Source organism: Panthera leo, chromosome E1 (assembly GCF_018350215.1).
Source record: "Panthera leo isolate Ple1 chromosome E1, P.leo_Ple1_pat1.1, whole genome shotgun sequence".
Classification (NCBI taxonomy): Eukaryota; Metazoa; Chordata; class Mammalia; order Carnivora; family Felidae; genus Panthera; species Panthera leo.
This window is the reverse complement of record NC_056692.1, coordinates 4,189,018-4,210,172: the sequence shown is the minus strand read 5'-3', so window position 1 is coordinate 4,210,172 and position 21,155 is coordinate 4,189,018. Positions and strand designations below refer to the sequence as shown.

The following is a 21,155-nucleotide window of genomic DNA, read 5'->3' as shown; positions in this document are numbered from 1 at the left end:
ATCCCATGTAAAATAAACTGTCCAGAGACACTGGGGCCTGCTGGGTGACCCTCCTTCCTGGAGCCCGCTGTCACCCTCTCCTTTGTATAAATGGGCTCAGCATAACCACAGGGCACCCAGGGGTGGTGATCATTTTATGCCTGATGTCTTAGCAGAGGGCACCTAGGCACTGACCGCCCCCCCCCCCCCAGATGGGTACCACGATGCCAGACCCACGCACTTGGCCCTGCTCGGCCCCCTCCCCTGGTGCCTAACATCCCTGTGGACAGAAGTGGCTCCTGGCTTTTGTTTCTCCCTCCCTCCATCCATCCATCCATCCAACCATTCATCCATGCGGTAATTATCGAGCATGTACTCTATCCCAAACACCACTTTAGGTCATGGGGACGCATCGGCGAGTGAGCCCTGCCCTCGTGGACCTGGCTTTCCAGCAGGGAGAGGCAAACAAAGAAGGTCGACATAATAACGAATCTAGCATGGCTGTGGAAGGTGCTAGGTGTTCGGGAGAAAGAAGAACAGGGCAGGGTGTGAGGCTGACAGTGGGTACGTCGCAGTATTAAAGAGGGCAGTTGGGGCGGCCTCCTTGAGAAGGCGGCATTGGATCGAAGGCAAGGAGGCCCGGGTGGTGGGGGAGGCAGGTGCGGGATGGTGGACGGGGACAGCTTCTGTGGGGCTTTGCTGGTCCTTGAAGGACTCTGGCTTTCACGCCGGGGAGGGGTTTCTGAGCCAAGGAGCACACGGCCTACTTCATGGCTGTGGGGCTGGCTTCACAGCCTGCCGGGGACAAGGACAGAAGCAGGGACCAGACCGGTGACCGTGCCTGCAGGAGGTGGTATCGTGGAAGTCAGGGAAGTCGTCAGGGGCCGGATGTGCCGGCACACTGGGGTGGGGTGTGACAGGTGCTGACGGGACAGGACGGCCCCAGGACTCCAGTCCAAGCCACCGAAAGATGGACAGCCATTTAGTGCAACAGGGGAGCCGTGGGAGGGCCGCCCGGACACCCTCTCCACACCCCCTTTCCGGGCACCAGTGCAGATGGGGGTGCCGGCTCCGGTTCCAGGACAAGCGAGGGAAGGCCATCTTGTCCTTCAGCTCCAAAGAAGCGAAGGTAGGAGTTGGGGGTGGCATGAGTGTGGCGGCCAGGCCCCCGTGAGCGGCCAAGATAGAGCTCCTGGCTCCGGGAGGGACCGACCCGGCCTCTGGGAAGAGACCGCTTCTTTCCGTGGAGGCAAGGCCGGGATGGGGAGACACAAACGGAGGTCCTCTGGTTGGGGGGCCGGCCTCCTCCCCAGCACCCTCTGGGGCTCGAGGAGAGTTTATGGCCCCAGCTCAGACTTAACAAACCCATTCACAATACATCATCTCCAACAACTTGTTTGACTAAGGCGCATACGCATAAACTCTCCCTCTGATAGAAGATGTTTATACAGGTTTTCAAACAAACCCCCCAGGTCATGACCCCTCTCCCAACAGCATCAACACAGCTGCCTGTGGTCCTTTCCACGCGGCGGGGCCCTCCTGGGTACGACAACCTGAGGAATGTGGACCCGAAGTACCAGGCTGCTTCCCACCTGGTTCTGGCTCCTTCCTCCTTGGCCTTGGCCAGGGCAGAAGGCCCCAGGGCGGAGGGGGGGGGTCTCTGACTGCCTCCTGTGTTAACCCAGGGCCCTGTCTCCTTGCCCACCACCTCTTCTACTGCCAGGGCAACCCCAGCTCTTGCAAAAATGGAGCTTCTTAGCCCCTCACTCAGGCCTCCTTGGGAAAGGAGGTAGTTGCAATATAACAAAAAGACCCCGAACAGAGAGCCTGGCAGACCAGGGCTTTCCTTCCGGCTTTGCCGTTTAGCAACGTGCCTGTAGGCAGGCTACATGCCCTTCTGGGCTCCATTTCCTCCCTATAATATGCCTCTCCTGATCCGCAGGCCCCACGCGGACAGGCCCAGCACGAACAGGCATTTCTAATCACCTCCCCCATCTGGTTCAAGGGCAAGAGGTGAAGCCTGTGGCCTCACTTTCATGGGCTGAGGTGGATTGGTTTGTTGGTTGGTTTTTGAGTTTGGTGACTGTCCTATTCCCAACTGCTCTTGAGAACAAATGCCTCGCTATGGGATAGTGAAGTTCTAGGAAAAAAAAGAAAGGCCTTCCATTACGAAATCACATGCGCTCACAAACCGGTGGGAAAAAATAGTAAGTAAACACAGAGACACACAGAAACACCCCCAACATTAAGGCCTCCTGAGAAATCCTCTGGAACCCCAGGGGTCAGCACTGAAAAATCTGGTAACACTGGGCCGTCATCTCGGATGACCACATTCACATGGCTTTGACCACAGGCAGCCCCTTCTGTGTGTGGTACAGGCCTTACCACCTGTCTTGTCCCTGATTCACCTGCTTCGCTCACTTCCTCCACCTGCTGGCCCCTGAAGGCAGTCTACGTTTTGATCCCTGTTGCAGATGAATAAGAAGTAACATGAATTTAGCACTGTGTGCCAGGCTCTAACTGCATTGCATGTATTAACTCATTTTAGCCTCAAAATAACAATGAGGTAGATACTGTTTTTATGCCTTGTCACTCAAGGAATATTCACCAAGAGCCCAAACCTGCCAGGCACCATTCGGGCAATGGCAATGTGGCTGAGAACAAAACAGAGAGAATCCCTGCCTTCACGCAGCTTTCGTTCTGGTACAGGCATAGCACACGGGATCATTAAAAGTGAATCAGGAGGTGTACCTGAAAGGGAGGAAAATAAAGCAGGGTTTGGGGCATGCAGACGGCTGGCAGCGGGGTGCGTTGTTGTAAATAGAGTCGTCAGTCCAGCTTGCTGAGAAGGTGACATTTGGGGAAAGCCCTGAAGGAGGTGAAGGATTTGAGGAGCACTGTAGGCACAGAGAGGTTAAGAAACGCGCCTAGGGTCACACAGCTAGTAAGTTGCAAAGCTGGGGTTTGAACCGGGGCTGGCTCCAGAGCCTGGCTTTTAAGGGTTGCGGTATAGGGCCCAATGCAAGATGCCACTCCTGTCCCTGGGACCTTCAGAGTTTGGGGTTGGGGGGGGAAGACAGGCCGTGAGCCTCGTGGCTTCTGGAAAGCTGGAGTCGAAGAGGAGGAGGAGGGACGGACAAGGGGCAGCAGGGAAGGCCAAGGCTTTGGCTCTGAAGTTTCTGACCTCCTGCCCTGTCCTCCCAGAAGGCCGAGATGGATTGGCCACCTGCTGTCAGCTCTTTATTCTAATCTTGGTGGGGGGGGGGGGGGGGGGTCTTGGAGCTTGCACCCCGCCCCCACCCGATCCCGGCCCCTCCTCCCTGCCAGTGCTGGGGTGAACCCGCCACACGGCCTCTCATCTGCCAGCACCTTCTCCTCTGCCTCCAGCAGCACCCGCCTCTGCAGCCAGGAGACCGCGTCGCTCCCACCCAGCCGCCCGGCCTCACCCATGGGGAACAGCAGAAGCGGGGCCCTGTCCAAGGAGATCCTGGAGGAGCTGCGGCTGAACACCAAGTTCACGGAGGAGGAGCTGTGTGCCTGGTACCAGTCCTTCCTGAAGGACTGTCCCAGCGGCCGCATCACGCGACAGGAGTTCCAGAGCATCTACGCCAAGTTCTTCCCCGAAGCCGACCCCAAGGCCTACGCCCAGCATGTGTTCCGAAGCTTCGACGCCAACAGCGACGGCACCCTGGACTTCAAGGAGTATGTCATCGCCCTGCACATGACCTCCGCGGGCAAGACCAGCCAGAAGCTGGAGTGGGCCTTCTCCCTGTACGACGTGGACGGCAACGGAGCCATCAGCAAGAACGAAGTGCTGGAGATCGTCGTGGTCGGTCTCCAGCGCCCCGTGGTGGGACCGGGGTCACGGGCCTGGGGGGCGGGGTCCGGGCCCCGGCCGCCGCTGCCGCCCCCGGGGTGTGGGGGTGCCCCGACGGGGGCCGGGCCGGCAGGTGGAGCGGGGATCCCAGCTCTGGGGCTCAGGGGTGCTGAGTGCACGGGAGGAGGGGTCTCCAGGGTTTCTTCTCTCCCTTCCTTCCTTCCTTCCTTCCCTCCCTCCTTCTTCCTTTCTTCTTTCCTTCCTTCCTTCCCTCCTTCTTTCCTTCCTTCCTTCCCTCCTTTCTTTCCTTCCTTCCCTCCCTCCTTCTTTCTTCTTTCCTTCCTTCCCTCCCTCCTTCTTTCTTTCCTTCTTTCCTTCCCTCCCTCCTTCCTTCCTTCCCTCTTTCCTTCCCTCCTTCCTTCCTTCCTTCCCTCCTTCTTTCTTTCCTTCCTTCCTTCCTTCCTTCCCTCCTTCTTTCTTTCCTTCCTTCCTTCCCTCCTTCCCTCCCTCCTTCTTCCTTTCTTCTTTCCTTCCTTCCTTCCCTCCTTCTTTCCTTCCTTCCTTCCCTCCTTTCTTTCCTTCCTTCCCTCCCTCCTTCTTTCTTCTTTCCTTCCTTCCCTCCCTCCTTCTTTCTTTCCTTCTTTCCTTCCCTCCCTCCTTCTTCCTTTCTTCTTTCCTTCCTTCCTTCCCTCCTTCTTTCCTTCCTTCCTTCCCTCCTTTCTTTCCTTCCTTCCCTCCCTCCTTCTTTCTTCTTTCCTTCCTTCCTTCCCTCCTTCTTTCTTTCCTTCCTTCCTTCCTTCCTTCCCTCCTTCTTTCTTTCCTTCCTTCCTTCCTTCCTTCCCTCCCTCCTTCTTCCTTTCTTCTTTCCTTCCTTCCTTCCCTCCTTCTTTCCTTCCTTCCTTCCCTCCTTTCTTTCCTTCCTTCCCTCCCTCCTTCTTTCTTCTTTCCTTCCTTCCCTCCCTCCTTCTTTCTTTCCTTCTTTCCTTCCCTCCCTCCTTCCTTCCTTCCCTCTTTCCTTCCCTCCTTCCTTCCTTCCTTCCCTCCTTCTTTCTTTCCTTCCTTCCTTCCTTCCTTCCCTCCTTCTTTCTTTCCTTCCTTCCTTCCCTCCTTCCCTCCCTCCTTCTTCCTTTCTTCTTTCCTTCCTTCCTTCCCTCCTTCTTTCCTTCCTTCCTTCCCTCCTTTCTTTCCTTCCTTCCTTCCCTCCTTCTTTCTTTCCTTCCTTCCTTCCTTCCCTCCTTCTTTCTTTCCTTCCTTCCTTCCCTCCTTCCCTCCCTCCTTCTTCCTTCCTTCCCTCCTTCCTTCCCTCCTTCTTCTTTCCTTCCTTCCCTCCCTCCTTCTTTCTTTCCTTCTTTCCTTCCTTCCCTCCCTCCTTCTTTCTTTCCTTCCTCCCTTCCTTCCCTCCTTCTTTCCTTCCTTCCCTCCCTCCTTCTTTCTTTCCTTCCTCCCTTCCTTCCCTCCTTCTTTCCTTCCTTCCTTCCTTCCTTCCCTCCTCCTTCTTCCTTTCTTCTTTCCTTCCTTCCCTCCCTCTTTCTTCCTTCCTTCCCTCCTTCCTTTCCTCCTCTTCCTTCCTTCTTTCCTTCCTTCCCTCCCTCCTTCCTTCCTCCCTTCCTTCCTTCCCTCCTTCTTTCTTTCCTTCCTTCCCTCCCTCCTTCCTTCTTTCCCTCCTTCTTCCTTTCCTTCCTTCCCTCCCTCCCTCCTTTCTTCCTTCCCTCCTTCCTTCCCTCCTTCTTTCTTTCTTTCCTTCCCTCCTTCCTTCCCTCCTTCTTTCTTTCCTTCCTTCCTTCCCTCCTTCTGTCCTTCCTTCCATCTGTCCGTCTGTCCACGTGTCCTTCCATTCATCCTTCCAACCTCCATTAAAATGTATTTCCAAACCTTCCACGGTACATACTCAGCTTCTTCCAGAATTAGTTTTAAGTCTGTAACATGTTTCCAACACACAGCAGAAGGAGGCCAGCTTTGAGGGACGTGAAGTCTGGGTTCCAGTCCTCATGGTCTTTCGTAGCCTGGGACAGGCCACTTCACCCCGGGCTGTTGGGTGGGGGGGGCTCTGCTTTCACACCCACCTCCCCCCTCCCCAACCGTGTGCTCTGGACTGAGCGAGGGGTCTTCGGGCTCCTTGCTGGCCAGCGCTTCTGAAAACACACTCTCCTTCCTGCCCGCACTGGCCCAGCATCACATCATTTGCTGTAAAGAATTTAGGTGTCTCGAGAATAGTCCTATTTAATAGGTGAAACTTAAAAGCAATTGCAATTGCCTTTAATGCCATCATCCAGAGGGAGAGACCGTCAGCATATCGGTATATGCCTTCCCAGCCCTTCATCTCTATATATTTAAAAATAATTTTAGGAACTATGGCATAGCCATGTATGATTTCTATCAGAACTTTCTTCAGTTACGATTTTGTTATGTTTTCTCTCTCCGTGGATCCTCTTCAAAACCATTTTTAATAGTTGCTTAAAATTCCATCTTAATGGAAGTGCCATAAAAAATATATAAGTAGCCCTATATTTTTGGGCAATTCGGATGCTTCTATTTTTGCCGTATGATGTCATTTGAGGTGCTCTTCACTTGGTATCTTTTCCCTAAATCTTTTTAGTCCCCCCTCACTTACCCCACATCCTTGCTTTATTTCCCTAATTCCGTGCCTGGCGAGAGGGGAGAATGTCTCCGGCTTTTATTTCATTTTTTTGGTGCATTTGTAATCTTGTTTTCGTTTGCACGGCCCACCCCCTGATTAGGGAGAGACCATAAACCAAGTAGCCAAGAGGGCGGGCCGCGGGCAGCAGACTGCTTGGGCCTCCCGGTCAGGGCGGGAACCTCACTGGCACCCGGGCACCACCCACAGACCTGGCACCCGGCCACCACCCTGGATTGGCAGGTGGCCTGGGACAGGGACCGCGTCCTCAGAACCACCTAGAGGGGGTCAGGCCCAGCCGTGGCCTGCAAGTTGGTTGCTCCTTGAGGAAGAGGAGGAGGGAGGGGAGGGGGGGGGGGGAAGAAAGAAGGGAGGGAAAGAGGGAGAGGGGGAGGGGTAGCAGCCAGCCGCTGAGGCCGTGCAAGGTGGTGCCCGGTTTCTGCAATTCACTCGATCGCGCGGCCGCTGCCCTGGGAGACCCAAGTTATGGGTTCTAATCCCAGCTCTCGTGGCCTTGGAAAAAATCTCTGGGGCCCGGGGTAAGGCCTGTTCCTTCACTGAGCCCCTGGCGGTCTGTCCTCGGAGTTAGAAGCAGGGTGGGACAGACAGGCATCGTGGCGGGTGTTTAGCAGTTGGGCCTGCACATGGTCGCCCCGGCTCAGGACAGAGAGAGGCGTTCAGGGAGCCCCCCACCCACACTTGCTGGGCCCCCCTAGGCCCTGAGTGCTGCCAGCCAGGCTCCTGCCTGGAGTGGATTTTTGCTTCTCTTGCTACAGCTTGCGGGCGGAGGGACGGGGGAGAGGGGGGACTTGGGAGGAGACTTCCCAAAGCTTTTGCCCTTCCCTCCAGGCCAGTTTCCCAGGCTTACTGCCCCTGCCTCGGTGTCTCCAAGGTGCCCCCCACTCCCACCCAACACGCCTGCCTGCCCTCCAGGCCTGGACTTACTGAGCTGGTGGAATCCTAGTAACCCAGAGCTGGCAGAGCCCAGGGAGACCTGCCCAGGTCTCCCCTCCCTGTCACGGGCCCTGCTTTGTCCTACGTCACACATCGAGCTCCTTTACTAGCTCGAGTAGAGGGAGGCGAGAAGGATCCTGGAGCCTAAATCTAAATCTTTCTCTGGATCCCCCCCCTGAGCGGAAGCATAAATGAGAGGCTTCCTGTGTCCTGGGTGGGGTGGGGGTGGGGGTGGGGGTGGAGGTGGGGGCTTTGGAATGTTCTCGTTGACACTCCCCTCTCCCTTCCCCAGCCTCTGGGATGCCCTCCAAGTGGAGGTTCTAGAACCAAACTGCTGGGTTAGAATCTCTGCTCCTCTGTTTCTAGCCGGGAGACTTTAGCACAGTAGTTTATCTCAGTTTTTTCACCCATAAAATGGGGCCAGTGACACCCACCTCGTGAGGTTGTCGTGAAGGTAACATATGAAGGTGTTTGGAAATATGGCACGGGAAGTGTTCAACACTTCTCACCAATTCTTACCATGCGGCCAGCCCAGCTGGGCAACCAAGGTACCACACGGACCCAGAAGAAGCCGTTTGATATCCTAAAACTTCCGGGCATAAGGCTCAAGGTAGCGGATCCCAGACTGCAACCTGGGGGCTGCTGTGGGCTTATCATCACAACGCTTTTAAGTTCTTCCTTTTATAAAATGAAAGTAATGTGCCTACATGGTCAGGAAATGCAAAAGGCACAGGAGGGAGAAAATAACTGACAGCCTCTTCACTTCACCACCATGTTCCCCATCCCTTCTGAGGATCTCAGAGGTGGAGACGCCCCGACCCCACTCCCGTGAATTCTGGTTCAGCAGGGCAGCCCGGGGCCTGGACATCTGCCTTTCAGTCTCTGCCATAGAGGATGCTTGGCCCCGGTGGGGGGGGGCGGGGGGGAGGAGCACACAGGCTTCTTCTTCTCCTTCTGATGAGACCTTCGTCTTTATTTGGTGCAGGCTATTTTCAAAATGATCAGTCCCGAGGACGCGAAGAACCTTCCAGAGGATGAAAACACCCCAGAGAAGCGAACTGAGAAGATCTGGGGGTTCTTTGGAAAGAAAGATGATGGTGAATTCCCTCCCCTTCATAGCCTGTGGTTTTACAGTCACGGGTTGTTTCCTGGAGACCCCGAGAGTGATCCTTCCGGGGGCCAGTGCCCAGATAGGACCAGGGACACCTCATCCCAGCATGCACGGCAGGGCTGTCTGGGGGCTTGGGGACAGGGGCAGGGGACATCTCATCCCAGTACACATTGCATGGCAGTCTGGGGGTCTGGGGTCGGGGGCAGGGGACACCCCATCCCAGCATGCACTGCAGGGCTGACTGAGGGCCTGGGGTCGGGGCCGGGGGACACTCATCCCAGCATGCACTGCAGGGCAGTCTGGGGGCCTGGGGTCGGGGGCAGGGGACACCCCATCCCAGCATGCACTGCAGGGCCATCTGGGGGCCTGGGGGGTGCCTGGAGGGGAGTCAGCAGAGCAGTCAGCAGGGCCCAGCTCTGCTCCCGCCCTGGAACAGAAGCTGCTGATGGGGAATGCCACCACACGCCCCTGGCTCGCCCAGCTCCATGGCTGCCTGAGCTCTCTGGGGCCGAGGGAAGGCTCTGGATGGTGGGGCGCCTGTGAAGGACATCTTCCGTCACCAGCCTCAGCCGCCCTCGGAGTGGTGGAGAGTAAGGCCAGCAGCTCCTAAGCCGAGTGGACGCAGCGGCGGGTTTAGAGGAACTATAAAGCAGCTTTCTGTTTAAACGGGCTGCTTATCCGCCTTAGACGCTTGGGCGTGCTTTACTCGGTCTTAAGGATGCTGTCTGCAAGGTTAGGACAGGGCCGGCCGACTTCGGCTCAGTCTCCGGCCGTATTAGCATCGAGTCCCCGGTAAGTGGGATCTCGGCTTACCTGGTTTTACTCTAGGGAGTCAGTCTGGGTCCCGGAGAAGATGGAATTCGATTTAGAGTAGATTGCAAGGGATTTGCTGAGGAAGGGCCCAGGCAGGCCGGGCTCGGGGAGGAAGGAGGCAGAGGAGGCCGGGAATGCCACCAGACTGCAGAGAAGGTGGCACCGGCAGAGGGAGGTACGGCAGAGAGTGGCTTCAGGCGGGGGCTGCAAAGTCACGTGGCCACGGGGGCCCGGATGGTGAAGGGACAGAAGGGGACAGTAGGCCTACTACGTGACAGGGACTGGCAAATAGTGGTCTGATGGCTTCCTGCTGATTGCTGCAGGCCCGCTGGGGCCCACTGGGACCTCATCACCTGATTTTCTTTCTTTCTTTTTTGGTAAATTTTTTGTTTACTTATTTTTGAGAGAGAGCACAAGTGGGGGAGAGGCAGAGAGAGAGAGAGAGGGAGACACAGAATCCAAAGCAGGCTCCAGGCTCCGAGCTGTCAGCCTGACGCGGGGCTCGAAGCCACAATCCATGAGATCACGACCTGAGCCAAAGTCGAGGTTCAACCGACTGGGCCGTCCAGGCACCCCACCCCCACCCCCACTGGCTCTTTAACCCCATCTGTCACATCGCTCAGGTCTGCCTTGTGTGGGGTCCCCTGTTCTACCTGAAAACTGACCCAGGTGAACATCACGGTCACAGGAGGCGGTGGTGTTCGGGGGCTGGTTCCGGATGGCCCCACTGGAGACAATGAATGCCTCACTCCACAGTTGGGCTCTGACTGTGGAAGTTTCAAGCTCTGTGTGAGGCTGATGGGGCAGCTGAGCCTTTAAAACCCAAATTTCACGACCCAGACCCATGCAGAGAATCACCCTGAATCCTAACCCGGGAAGGCACTAAGGATTTCCAGAAGGCGCGGAACATAGGCCAATGGAAACCCAGTTCAGTTCAGCCGAGCTTTGCATGTAGCAGGTGCCGTGCACAGAACCGTAAGCAGAAAGAAGCTCCTCCTTCCAGAGGTTTTTCAACATGGGACTGCCTTCCCCATCAGACTAGGAGCTGCAGCGACCTCAGCCCCAAGCACAGTGGCACTGCCACAGCCCGAGCACTGGGAGGGGGACAGAGAGACCTCTCCGTGAGCCAGGCTCTCCCAGGGAACCACGTTTGGACCCCTCACTTGTCACTCCTCACTCCCTGGGTGGATGCTGTTTCCTCCTTCTGACAGGGATACTGTTTGCTTTGCTCAGTCTCCCAGAAGTCCCCCCCCCAGGGCTTGAAGCTTGGGGGCTGGGGCAATATTCTAAATATTTAATAACCCGCCAGAAGAGTCGAGGCACCGGAATGCACCCTGGAGGATCACCGAGAGGCCCAGGGCGCCCCGGGGAGGAGCTGGGTCTCTGGGGGGCGGCACCCTCGGGGGGGCGCAGATACTCCGTGTTTTCATATTGGATAACGTCCGCACGGGGCGCGCTGGCCGGCGTCAGCTCGGCCGCAGCTTGAAACAGCCGAGCCTGACGGCGCTCTTTTTCCCCCCTTCGCCCACAGACAAACTCACGGAGGAAGAGTTCATCGAGGGGACCCTGGCCAATAAGGAAATCCTGCGACTGATCCAATTTGAGCCTCAAAAAGTGAAGGAAAAGTTAAAGGAGAAGAAACCCTGATGCCAACTGCGCAGCCCTTCCCCCGCCGCGCACAGAAACCCGGGCATGCGCACACCTCCCCAGGGGCCAAGGGGGTTTCCCAGGCCTTAGCGTCCCTCCCGTTCCTCCCAGCCACCTCCTCTCCCTTGCCCGCCCCTTGGGGCCTCCGTGATAATCCCAGGATTGGGTCGCTGGAGTCCTACCAACCCTCCCCCACTCCCCCCCACCACCGTGTAAGCTCCTTTGTGGTTTGCTGGGTAAGCAGGTTCCAATAAATGCGAGAGGAGCTGGGCACACAGCTGACTGGTCGTTCTTGAACTGGGAGAAGGAATGATTTCTGTCGTCTCAGCCTCCCAGACCAGGATGTATGGCCGTTGCAGACACCCGCCAGGGTGGGGAGGGGTGAGGGGAGGGGAGCAAGCATTGCCCTGCTCTCTGGCAGATGGAGGGCTGCAGGGGGTGCCCTGTGGGCCTCCAACAAGCTGTTCCGGGTGGTGAGGTTACCGTGGAGACCCGCACAGCAGGGGCAGGAGGGGCCGGCTGCTCCAGAGGGTCAGGGAAGGGGTTATTGTTACGATCACCTGCCTAAGACGCCCCTCCAGTATCAGACAAGTAGGAGCCAGCTCAAGGGGAGAAGAAGGACCTTGGCCCCAGCTCAGGGTAGCCCAAGGGTACAGCCAAAGGGCTTCAGGGTTCCTTCGCCAACCCCCACCCCGCCCCCAGCCCTCCACGAGTGAATCTGATTTGTTGGGGAGTCAGGTTGGGGGCTTTTCACTTCTCTCTGAAGTCAGGGCACCCATGTCACTTGAATTGAAAAGGAGATAGGGCACCTGGGTGGCTCCTCTGGTTAAGCGTCCACCCAGGACATCGATTTCGGCCCAGGTCATGATCTCATGGTTGTGAGATCAAGCCCCGGGTGGGGCTCTGTGTTGAGTGTAGAGCCTACAATGAGATTCTCTCTTTGCCCCTTCCCCCCACTCACAGGTGCTCGCACACTCTCTCTCTCTCAAAAATAAAAACAAAACAAAACAAAAATGCAAATTAAAACCACTCCAGCTACCACCCCATACCTGTTAGGATGGCGATTATCAAAAAAATAGAAAGTAGGTGTTGGCAAGGATGTGGATAAATTGGAACCCTTGTGCTTGGTTGGTGGGACTATAAAATGGTGCAGTTTCGGAGAACAGCTTGGCCATTCCTCAGCTTGGTTAAACAGAATGATCATGTGATCCAGCCGTTCTCCTAAGCATCTATCCAAAGAATTGAAAACAGAGACCCAAGCAGACCCCTTCTCACCGCCATGCTGACACAGCATGATTTGACAGTGGCTAAAATGGGGAAGCAACCCAGGCGTCCATCAACCGATGAATGGATCGAAAAAATAGCCGTACAATGGAATATTATTCTGTCATAAGAAAGAATGAAATTTGGGGCGCCCGGGTGGCTCAGTCGGTTCAGCGTCCAACTTCGGCTCAGGTCATGATCTCACGGTCCGTGAGTTCGAGCCCCACATCGGGCTCTGTGCTGAGGGCTCAGAACCTGGAGCCTGCTTTGGATCCTGTGTCTCCCTCTCTCTCTGTTCCTCCCCTGCTCTCTCGCGCTCTCTCTCTCTCTCAAAAATAAACAAAAAAGAATGAATGAAATTCTAGTACATGCTGCAACATGGATGAGCCTTGAGGACATTATGCTGAGCGAGGTAAGCCAGTCACCAAAAGACAAATACCGTGATTCCGCTGATATAATTAATGTACCTAGAGTCGTCACGTTCAGAGACAGGAGGTAGAATGGTTGTGCCAGGGGCTGGGGTGGGAAGATGGGGGGTTATTGTTTAATGGGCGCAGAGTTTCCGTTTGGGAAGGTGAGAAAGTTCTGGAGACGGACGGCAGGGATGGCTGGACAGCAGTGTGAATGCACTTAATGCCACTGAACTATAGACTTAAAAGTGGTTCGAGTGGCAAATTCGGTGTTATATATATTTACCCACAGTAAAAAACAGAATCACTCAAGAACTTCTAAAAAATACCTGTGTCCAGGCTCATTCAGACCAATTTCGTCAGAATCTCTGGCTCAGGCCCCGGCCATCAGTGTTTCTAGAAATTTCCTCAGGTAATTGTCATGCCAGGATTGAGACCCACTAGGCCAGACCTTCAAAGCAACAAGCAAAGTGAATGACCTACGGGGTGGTGTAGATGAGGGAAGACACTTGCTGCCCGCCCTCTTGACCACTGACCTCTGACCTCTGTCCCCTACCCTTCTGCCCACTCCTCTTGGTCCCCGAGGAGGCTTAATGCCACAGCCCTTTCTTCTACTTCTTTTTTTTTTAAATTTTTTTTTAACGTTTCTTCATTTTTGAGAGACAGAATGCAAGCAGGGGAGGGGCAGAGAGAGAGGGAGAGGGAGACACAGAATCTGAAACAGGCTCCAGGCTCTGAGCTGTCAGCACAGAGCCCGACGCGGGGCTTGAACTCATGAACCGTGAGATCATGACCTGAGCCGAAGCCGGCTGCCTAACCGACTGAGCCACCCAGGTGCCCCCTGTTTCTTCCACTTCTACCCAAGAACAGCTCACTGGGTCCTTCAAGGCACCAGTAAGAAACACATGTCAAAGAATCGACCACATACAAACCAAATTAAATAAACTTGTTATTTTAATGTTTAGCAAGACAAGAGCAAGCTGTGTGTGTGTGTGTGTGTGTGCGTGTGTGTGTGTGTGTGTGTGAGTGTGCGTGCACGCGCCCACATGCACGCCATTTGCGGAGTGAAGACAGGGCAGGACATATTTACAGATGCTTTGGGGAAAGAAAAGTTCCCTCTATTCGAGGCCGGATCCCGGGTGACTCACCCGCATCTGATGATCCCAGGACATTTCTGTCCTGTGTCACCGATGAACGTGTGCTGAGTGCCTACTCTGGTCCAGCTGTGCTGGGACCCCAGCTTTTTAGGACGAGGAAAGTCAGAGACATTGAGAGCAAGGAGATATTAGGAGGATGTGTATTTTAATGACTGAACTCTGGAAAATCTGGACCCCGCCCCCCCCACGAATACCCCTTTGCTTTGTTATGCCCTCGTCTGTCCTGGGGAAAGTGCCAAGAAAACCTCAATCACCAAGATAAATAATATTTTGGGGCAATCGTTTAAAAATAGAAACGAATATTAAAAAGTCCATGACGAGCAGAATAGTCAATAAAGTCAGGATCAGACCCCGCCTTTGTAGGAACTGACCTCACTCTCAGCCTGGCCCTGGTTCTGATAAAAAGTTATGTTTATAAAGGGCCCATCCACTGTAGCTTGCGGATTACAGTTTATTTTTTTAATGTCGTGTTAAAATATCACTTATCGTGACAATCGAGGTGTTTTTCCCAGGACTGTCCGAAATCTTGTACCCAAACTGCGTTCTTCACCTGCCTCACCCTTGTCCCCACCCGTGTTGCAAAGCATCCTTGACAATGCAGTTGCCAAATAAAATACAGGATGCAGGACTTCATCTGAGTTGCAGATAAAGGGGAATACTGCTACAATACGATTATTCATGTATCTGAAATGCAAATGTAACTGACTGTTATGTATTTGAACTCCTAAGTCTGGCAACCCGCCTTGATAAATACCATACCGTCCCTCCCCCTGTTGCGTGGCTGTATCTGGTCCCCTGGCAACGTACCCGCCCACGTACACATGCATTTTGCACTCTCTAAAAGCGACACTCCAGGGAATGAACACGCGTTTCTCTAGGCCGTTCCTCCTGTGGTTTTCCTTCAGCCCCTTGACTTATGCATTCAGTCGCTGAGCCTGACTCTAATGGCCCGGACCCCGCTCAGCCTCCGCATCACTCTCCCCTCAAGGTCTCCAGCATGCAAGACTGGGACGTGAACTTGATGCCAAAGTGGCCGGGGTGCGTGGGGAAGACCGGTGACTCTGAACCGTGCTCTCGGGGAGCAGAGCCAGGGCGGTGGGCCTCCAGCCTAGATCTCGCTCTCTTCCAGAATCTCCTCCATGGTGTGGGTCAGGGTGAAGTCTCCCTCGCTGCTCTCGGACAGGCTGCTGCCCCGGGGCCAGGCCCCGTGTCCCCGCGGCGGCCGAGCGCCCAGCCCCCCCAGGCCCTGCATGGCCAGGTGCAGGAGCTGCCCACCGCCCGGCGAGGGCTGCGGCTTCTGGAGCGTCCCCTTGCCGTCTGCCTGGGACAGCTTCTTGGGACATTTCCCCAGGAATCGGAAGTTCTTCTCCAGGGCCCAGGCCCTGCAGCCGGAGTGGCGGGCGAGCAGGAAGCGGACCCAGTGCTTGCGCAGCTCAGCCTTCACCTGCCGGGGTGGGGGTGGAGGGGAGAGAGGGCGGGTCACTGCCCTGGAGTCACTCTGCCGTGTGTGTGTGTGTGTGTGTGTGTGTCCTCTCGGTGATTATTTACTGCGTGGCTCCTACGTGTCGCCGCTGGGACACTTACCTCCTAACTGGGGATGATGAGCAGACAGAAGAAACTGGGAAGCACAGGACGCTGAGCAGGACAGTGGGGCGAGGGGGCAGAGCTTTGAGATACGGTGTTCTGGAAAGGACTGTGTCAAGGCAGCACAGGACACGTGCCTGGCGGGCAAGGTGCCCCCTCGCGAAGACAGAGGCAGCAGCAATGAACAGGGAGGGGGAAGCGGGTTTTGCTGTCGAGAAGCTCCCATTCTAGTGGGTGAAAGGGGGCCTGGAAATTCCACCAACTCCTAAAGCCGAGAGAGAACCGTCTGGCCCCTGCCCTCCTCCTTTCGAGCCCCTTTCCAAGGCTTGCAATAATATTAATAAGAAAAGCCATCATAGTTACCAGGTGTGGGGCTTTTCCCAGGAGCTCAGCAAGCCCAGGGCAATACTATAGGGCAGGGACAGATATTATTCCCAATGTACAGATGAGAAAACCGAGGCTCAAATAGCTACGGTGCCCTGATTGACTCAGGGTTGGGTTCTGAGCTTTTCACTCATCCCAACACCTTTTCCCACTGGTCTCAGCTGCCTCCTGCTCCCCCTGCTGGGTGCTCAGAGTACAAATTTGTCCCAATACGTGCCCGGCACTGCACCCACCCCGCCCCACGGCACCATCACACGACCCGCCACCTCCAGGGGGGACAGCAGGAGGCCAACCCCGGCCTCTCCGGAACCTGGCTGGCCGCTCCGGAGACGTACCTCTCCATTGGCAAAGCAGTACTGCAAAGCCACGAGCAATCCCTGTAACAAAAGGAGGAGGCGGTGAGAGGTTTGACTCAGTCAAAGGTGTCTGAGAGTCCCCTGGAAAGCCCAAGGGCCCGCCAGTCCTGGGAGCTTCCAGAAGAGGCAGACGATCACAATGCTAGCACTAACCAGAGGTCGTCATCCGGGTTATGTTAACCTGGATTTCGTGGGGGTCTCTTCTCACTTTGACCCCCACCCCTCACATCAGCCCAGATGTTCGCTTAGATGCTTACAGGTGAATGACGATGGAATCCCAAAGACCCTATATTCTTCATCCAGTTGTACAAATATTGTACAAGACCGCCATCCCACGTGAGCCTCGGCTGTTTTGGGCCTGAATTTCATTCTTTCCTTTTGGCAGCTCACCCTCCCCTATTCCCCGGGCTTCTGGGAAGGCTGCCAGTCACGGTCCCCACGTTCCAGGATGGTCATCACCACAATAAACCAGCCCAAATGGGCATAGGGCCCAAACAGGGCCAACTGAGTTCTTTTCACTGGGAACGGAAAAAAGGGTTCAACTCTCTTCCCTGTGTTTGCCAACTGTATCCTGTCCAAGGAAGCCTGGAGATGCTCATGAGTATCTACCCAGCTGCATGGAGGGGGCCTGTCCAAGGATGATGCCAACAGAGAGAAAAGCAGAGGCTGGAGATGGTAAGATTTACAATTTTTGTTGGCGTACCTGGATCCAGCTATGCCTGATGCTGAAACTTTCACTTATGTGAGATAAGAAATATCCCCTTCTCTTGTCAGAACATTTGTTTTCGAAAGGTAGATTGGGGCGCCTGGGTGGCTCAGTGGGTTGGGCATCCAACTTCAGCTCAGGTCATGATCTCAACATTTGTGAGTTTGAGCCCCGTGTCGGGCTCTGGGCTGACAGTTCAGAGCCTGGAGCCTTCTTCAGATTGTCTCTCTCTCTCTCTCTCTGCCTCTCCCCCACTCACACTCTTATCTCTCTCACTCAAAACTAAATAAACATTAAAATTTTTTTTTTAAAAAAAGAAAAGATAGGGGTGCCTGGGTGGCTCAGTCAGTTGGGCGTCTGACTTCAGCTCAGGTCATGATCTCACGGTCCGTGGGTTCGAGCCCCACGTCGGGTTCTGTGTTGACAGCTCGGAGCCTGGAGCCTGCTTCAGATTCTGTGTCTCCCTCTCTCTCTATCCCTCCCTGACTAGTGCTCTGTCTCTCAAAAATAATAAATGTAAAAAAAAAAATAAAAAATAAAGAAAAGATAGATCATTTCATGCCAGTGGTTTCTCATCACGCTTAGATAAAATAATAGCTCCTCACCACAGAAGGGACTAAAGGCGACCTGGGCTCTGTGTCTGTGTCGCTGACTTGATCTTGTGCCCTGTTTACCCTTAACCACTGTTTTCCAGCCACACCGGCCTTCTGGTTCCCTCCAGCATCTCAAGCTAATGTATTAGTTACCTGTTGCCATATAACTTGGTGGATCAAAACAGTAAAGATTTATCACCTCACATACTTACTATGTGCCAAGAATCTGGCAGTGGCTAAGCTGGGTATTTGGCTCAGGGTCACCGTTCAAGTTACGGTCAAGATGTTGGATGGAGCCTTAGTCTTCTGAAGGCTTGACTTGCTTCCAAGATGGCTCACACGCCTGGCACGTTGGTGCCGGTGGGTGGTAGGAGGCCTCAGTCTCCCCCACAGAGCTGCTTGAATGTCCTCATGACACAGGGGCTGGCTTCCCCCAGAGTGGGGGTTGATCCAAGGGAGCAAAATAGAAACTACAACCCCTTGATGACGTGGCCTCCAAAGCCACACACAACTTCATGTCTACAATACGGTCACAAAGGTCAACCCTATTCCATACGAACGGGGACTCTGCGGGGCCGTGAGCACCAGGAGGAGACGATCCTTGGGGGCCATATTGGAGACTGACTAGCATGACTCATTCCCTACTGAGGTCCTTTCACACTTTCTGTCTTCTGGACCCTTCTTCTCTCAACTCTCTGCCTAACTGGCTTCTCAAAATCCAGGTGTTAGCTCAAATATCACCAGAGCTGTGGGCTCTCTAGTTTATATTCTTTGTGGCCCGAGAATTATATTGTTACTTGCCAGTCAACTTGGCTATTATCTGTCCTTCCCTGCCCCTGCCCCAGCAAGGCTGGAATCTTTTCACGGCCAGATCCCCAGCACTGGAAACAAATGTCTGGCACATGAGAGGAGCTCAATCATATCCATAAAAGGAATATGTGAATGAGTGAGTGAGTGAATGAATGAATGAGTTAGATTTCTGTAACTTACTCCTACAGGAGTCTTGCCTTGTACAATGTCAGACGATTTCTAAAATAGGACAGGACAGTTTCCTTTCTGTTGTCTCCCTAGTCATTTGTAAAGAATTGTGGGGGCCCCTGGGTGGCTCCGTTGGTTAAGCATCTGAGTCTTGACTTCGGCTTAGGTCATGATCTCATGGTTCATGGGTTCGAGCCCTGCATCAGGCTCTGTGCTGACAGTGCAGAGCCTGCTTGGGATTCTCTCTCTCTCCCTATCTCTCTGTTCCTCCCCCTCTCAAAATAAATAAGTAAACATTAAAGGAAAAAAAGAATGGTGGACACAAGGGTCCCAGTAAAAACAATAGGCCACCTTCACACAGCACTTCCCTTTCCAGAACATCTCTGTTGGGGAAGTCTCAGTACAGGGATACTGACTTGATGTTGGAAAATTTTTCTGGATTCACTGCTCAACTGCCAGAGGTCTGGAATCAAGGCTACTCGAGCTCATGTTGGTCTTCCAGCATTTTCTGACTCCTATGCTTCCTCATGTGATAACCACCCGAGCTGAGCTCCCTGCCACGGCTTCCCGCCCACCATGACATGAGGGTCTAGGGGGCCTGGACTGTGTGTCTGAAATACTGGACCTCCATACGTGTGCAGGACCCAAGCACTTGAGTGTTTATGGGAGGAACCTTGTAAAAAGCCAGGACTCACAAGCAAAGGACACATTTCCAACTGAAGAGTGAAGGTCACAGGGCAGGCTGACTCTCCCATCTCTGTTGAGAACATTTCTCCTACCCCTAGTGGCTGGTAAGGGGGGTCTGGTACTGGGAAAGGAGCTGACATTGTAAAGGAATTATAACATGTTGCCCTGGTTGGGGGGGGAGGGGAAGGTTTTATGCTTTCTTATGGAAGCTAAAAGTCTAGCATGCTGGCTATCCCGATGTCACTTTGGACTCTGCCCGTCAGTGCGGGATTTTCTTTCTCTTATGCACCCCATATTCCATGGCTATAGCTCCTAAACAGGGGCACAGTGGGACCAGTTTATCACTGTCAAACACACAAGTTCATTGGAGGCTCACAGCCGCCCGGTGCAGTTAGCAGGGCTGGTCATGCTTGCCTCTGGGCATATGATATCAGAAGGGTGTCAGAATTCTCACAAATGACTTGGCTAAAATAGGATTCCACATCACAAACGTGTCCTTCACGTCTTCGGGTTCTTGGGTCACCATTTTAGGAGCCTCCTGGCATCCAGTTAACTCTCCTTCCAGATAAAGCAAGTGAGAAGGGAGTGGTCCCACAGAAGAGACAATGCTCACTCCCAACGTGACCACCACTGGGCAGTCTTCCCAAAGATCCCTTGAAGGTGAAACTCCCTAAGAGATGAACGCTTGGGGGCGCCTAGATGGCTCGGTCGGTTGAGCTTCTGACTTCGGCTCAGGTCATGATTTCACAGTCCGTGGGTTCGAGCCCCGCGTCGGGCTCTGTGCTGACAGCTCAGAGCCTGGAGCCTGCTTCCGATTCTGTGTCTCTGTCTCTTCCCGCCCCTCCCTCACTCCCTCTCTCTCTCTCTCTCTCTCCCCCTACTCTCTCTGTCTCTCAAAAATAGATAAACATTAAAAAATTAAAAAAAAGAAAAGAAATAAGCACTCGGAAGAGTGAAGGACCCTCCAAGCAGCTGCTAGGTTCATGCCAATTCCTGCCGATGCACTGAGATGGGACCCACCAGATTTGCTCCCACACCTCTGCCCACCCACACTCTCACTTCTGCCTGGCCACAGGGAGGGGAGCCGTGCAGGGGTGCTCAGAAGGAGGGAAGTCTCTGCGCATGCACAGACCCTCTCAGTGTGCTTCCTGCCCCAGTCTGCAGGGCCACCCTGGTTCCTCACGTCCCTCAGCAGGTGCAGGGTGAAGGGCAGAGCTCCAGCTGCAGGACCAAAGGATCCAGCGTGGTGGCCAGTGTCTAGAAATGGTCCCAAAGATCTCTCCCTTCCCTGTAGGCATATGCTACCGCTCACAGGAAGTGTTAGACCTGGTTTGTCCCCTCCCCTCGAATCTGGGATGACCTTGTGACTATTTCTGCCAGTACAACATGGTGGAAGAGATATCCTGGGATTTCCAAGCCTACACCTTAGGAGGGTTGGAAGTGTCTACTTTCTCCCTCTTAGAACATTTGCTTTGGGGATGCTCTGAGAGGCCGGTTGCCCGGTTAGGAGATGCCCAAGATACACGGAGGAGAGCTGAAGTTCTATGATTAAGAGCCTCTTTGGAGCCCCAGCCAACAGACCGTGTCAACGTCCAGCCACGTGAATGGGTCATTTTGGATGTTCTGACCCAACCGAGCTTTCAGACGTGCTCAGCCCCATTCAAAACTTGCATGTGTCCAAAGTATCACCCTGCTGAGTCCAGGTGGCCCAGCTTATAGATTCATTAAAGATAACACGGTTCCTTGCTTTAAGCCATGAAGTTTTGGGGTAGTTTGCCACATAGCAAATGATGGCTCCCTTGCCAGATGGGTCTGATAGGCTGATTCTTCCTCAAAATCTTCCATAGCTCCCCAGGGCTGTCTGGTCTTCAGACGGCCTTGAGTGTGTGAGATCCCTGGTTCGTATGACCAATCGAGCCCTCAGAGGAAGAAAGACCATCAAATACTAACTGACAGAACAGCTGTCGCTTCTTGCTTTGTTGTTGATGTCTCTAATTTGGGATTACCTTTTTTAAAAAATTCTTTTATTTATTTTTGAGAGACAGAGACCGAGTGCAAGCAGGGGAGGGGCAGAGACAGAG

General features: G+C 54.2%; 2 protein-coding genes across 2 annotated transcripts in view; one reads left to right on the top strand and one right to left on the bottom strand.

Annotated features, from left to right (window-relative positions):
• Nucleotides 1-3,412: 3,412 nt before the first annotated feature.
• RCVRN (recoverin) lies at nt 3,413-11,170 on the top strand. Its single transcript, XM_042916478.1, has 3 exons — nt 3,413-3,808; nt 8,371-8,482; nt 10,841-11,170. Exons 1-3 carry the CDS (start codon nt 3,428-3,430, stop codon nt 10,954-10,956), a joined length of 609 nt encoding a protein of 202 aa, XP_042772412.1. The 5' UTR covers nt 3,413-3,427; the 3' UTR covers nt 10,957-11,170.
• Nucleotides 11,171-14,568: 3,398 nt separating this feature from the next.
• GLP2R (glucagon like peptide 2 receptor) overlaps nt 14,569-21,155 on the bottom strand; it is a 52,632-nt gene continuing 46,045 nt past the window's right edge. The window contains exons 12-13 of the mRNA XM_042915857.1: nt 16,090-16,131; nt 14,569-15,230 (exon numbers count right to left, since the gene is read on the bottom strand). Of these exons, the coding sequence (XP_042771791.1) occupies nt 14,895-15,230; nt 16,090-16,131 (378 nt within the window). The 3' untranslated portion in view covers nt 14,569-14,894. The remainder of the gene's footprint in view (nt 15,231-16,089; nt 16,132-21,155) is intronic.

Coding starts and splice junctions, on each gene's coding strand:
- RCVRN (XM_042916478.1), top strand. CDS start 3,428: ATGGGGAACAGCAGAAGCGGGGCCCTGTCCAAGGAGATCCTGGAGGAG. Junction 3,809..8,370: donor AAGTGCTGGAGATCGTCGTG/GTCGGTCTCCAG, acceptor TATTTGGTGCAG/GCTATTTTCAAAATGATCAG. Junction 8,483..10,840: donor CTTTGGAAAGAAAGATGATG/GTGAATTCCCTC, acceptor CTTCGCCCACAG/ACAAACTCACGGAGGAAGAG.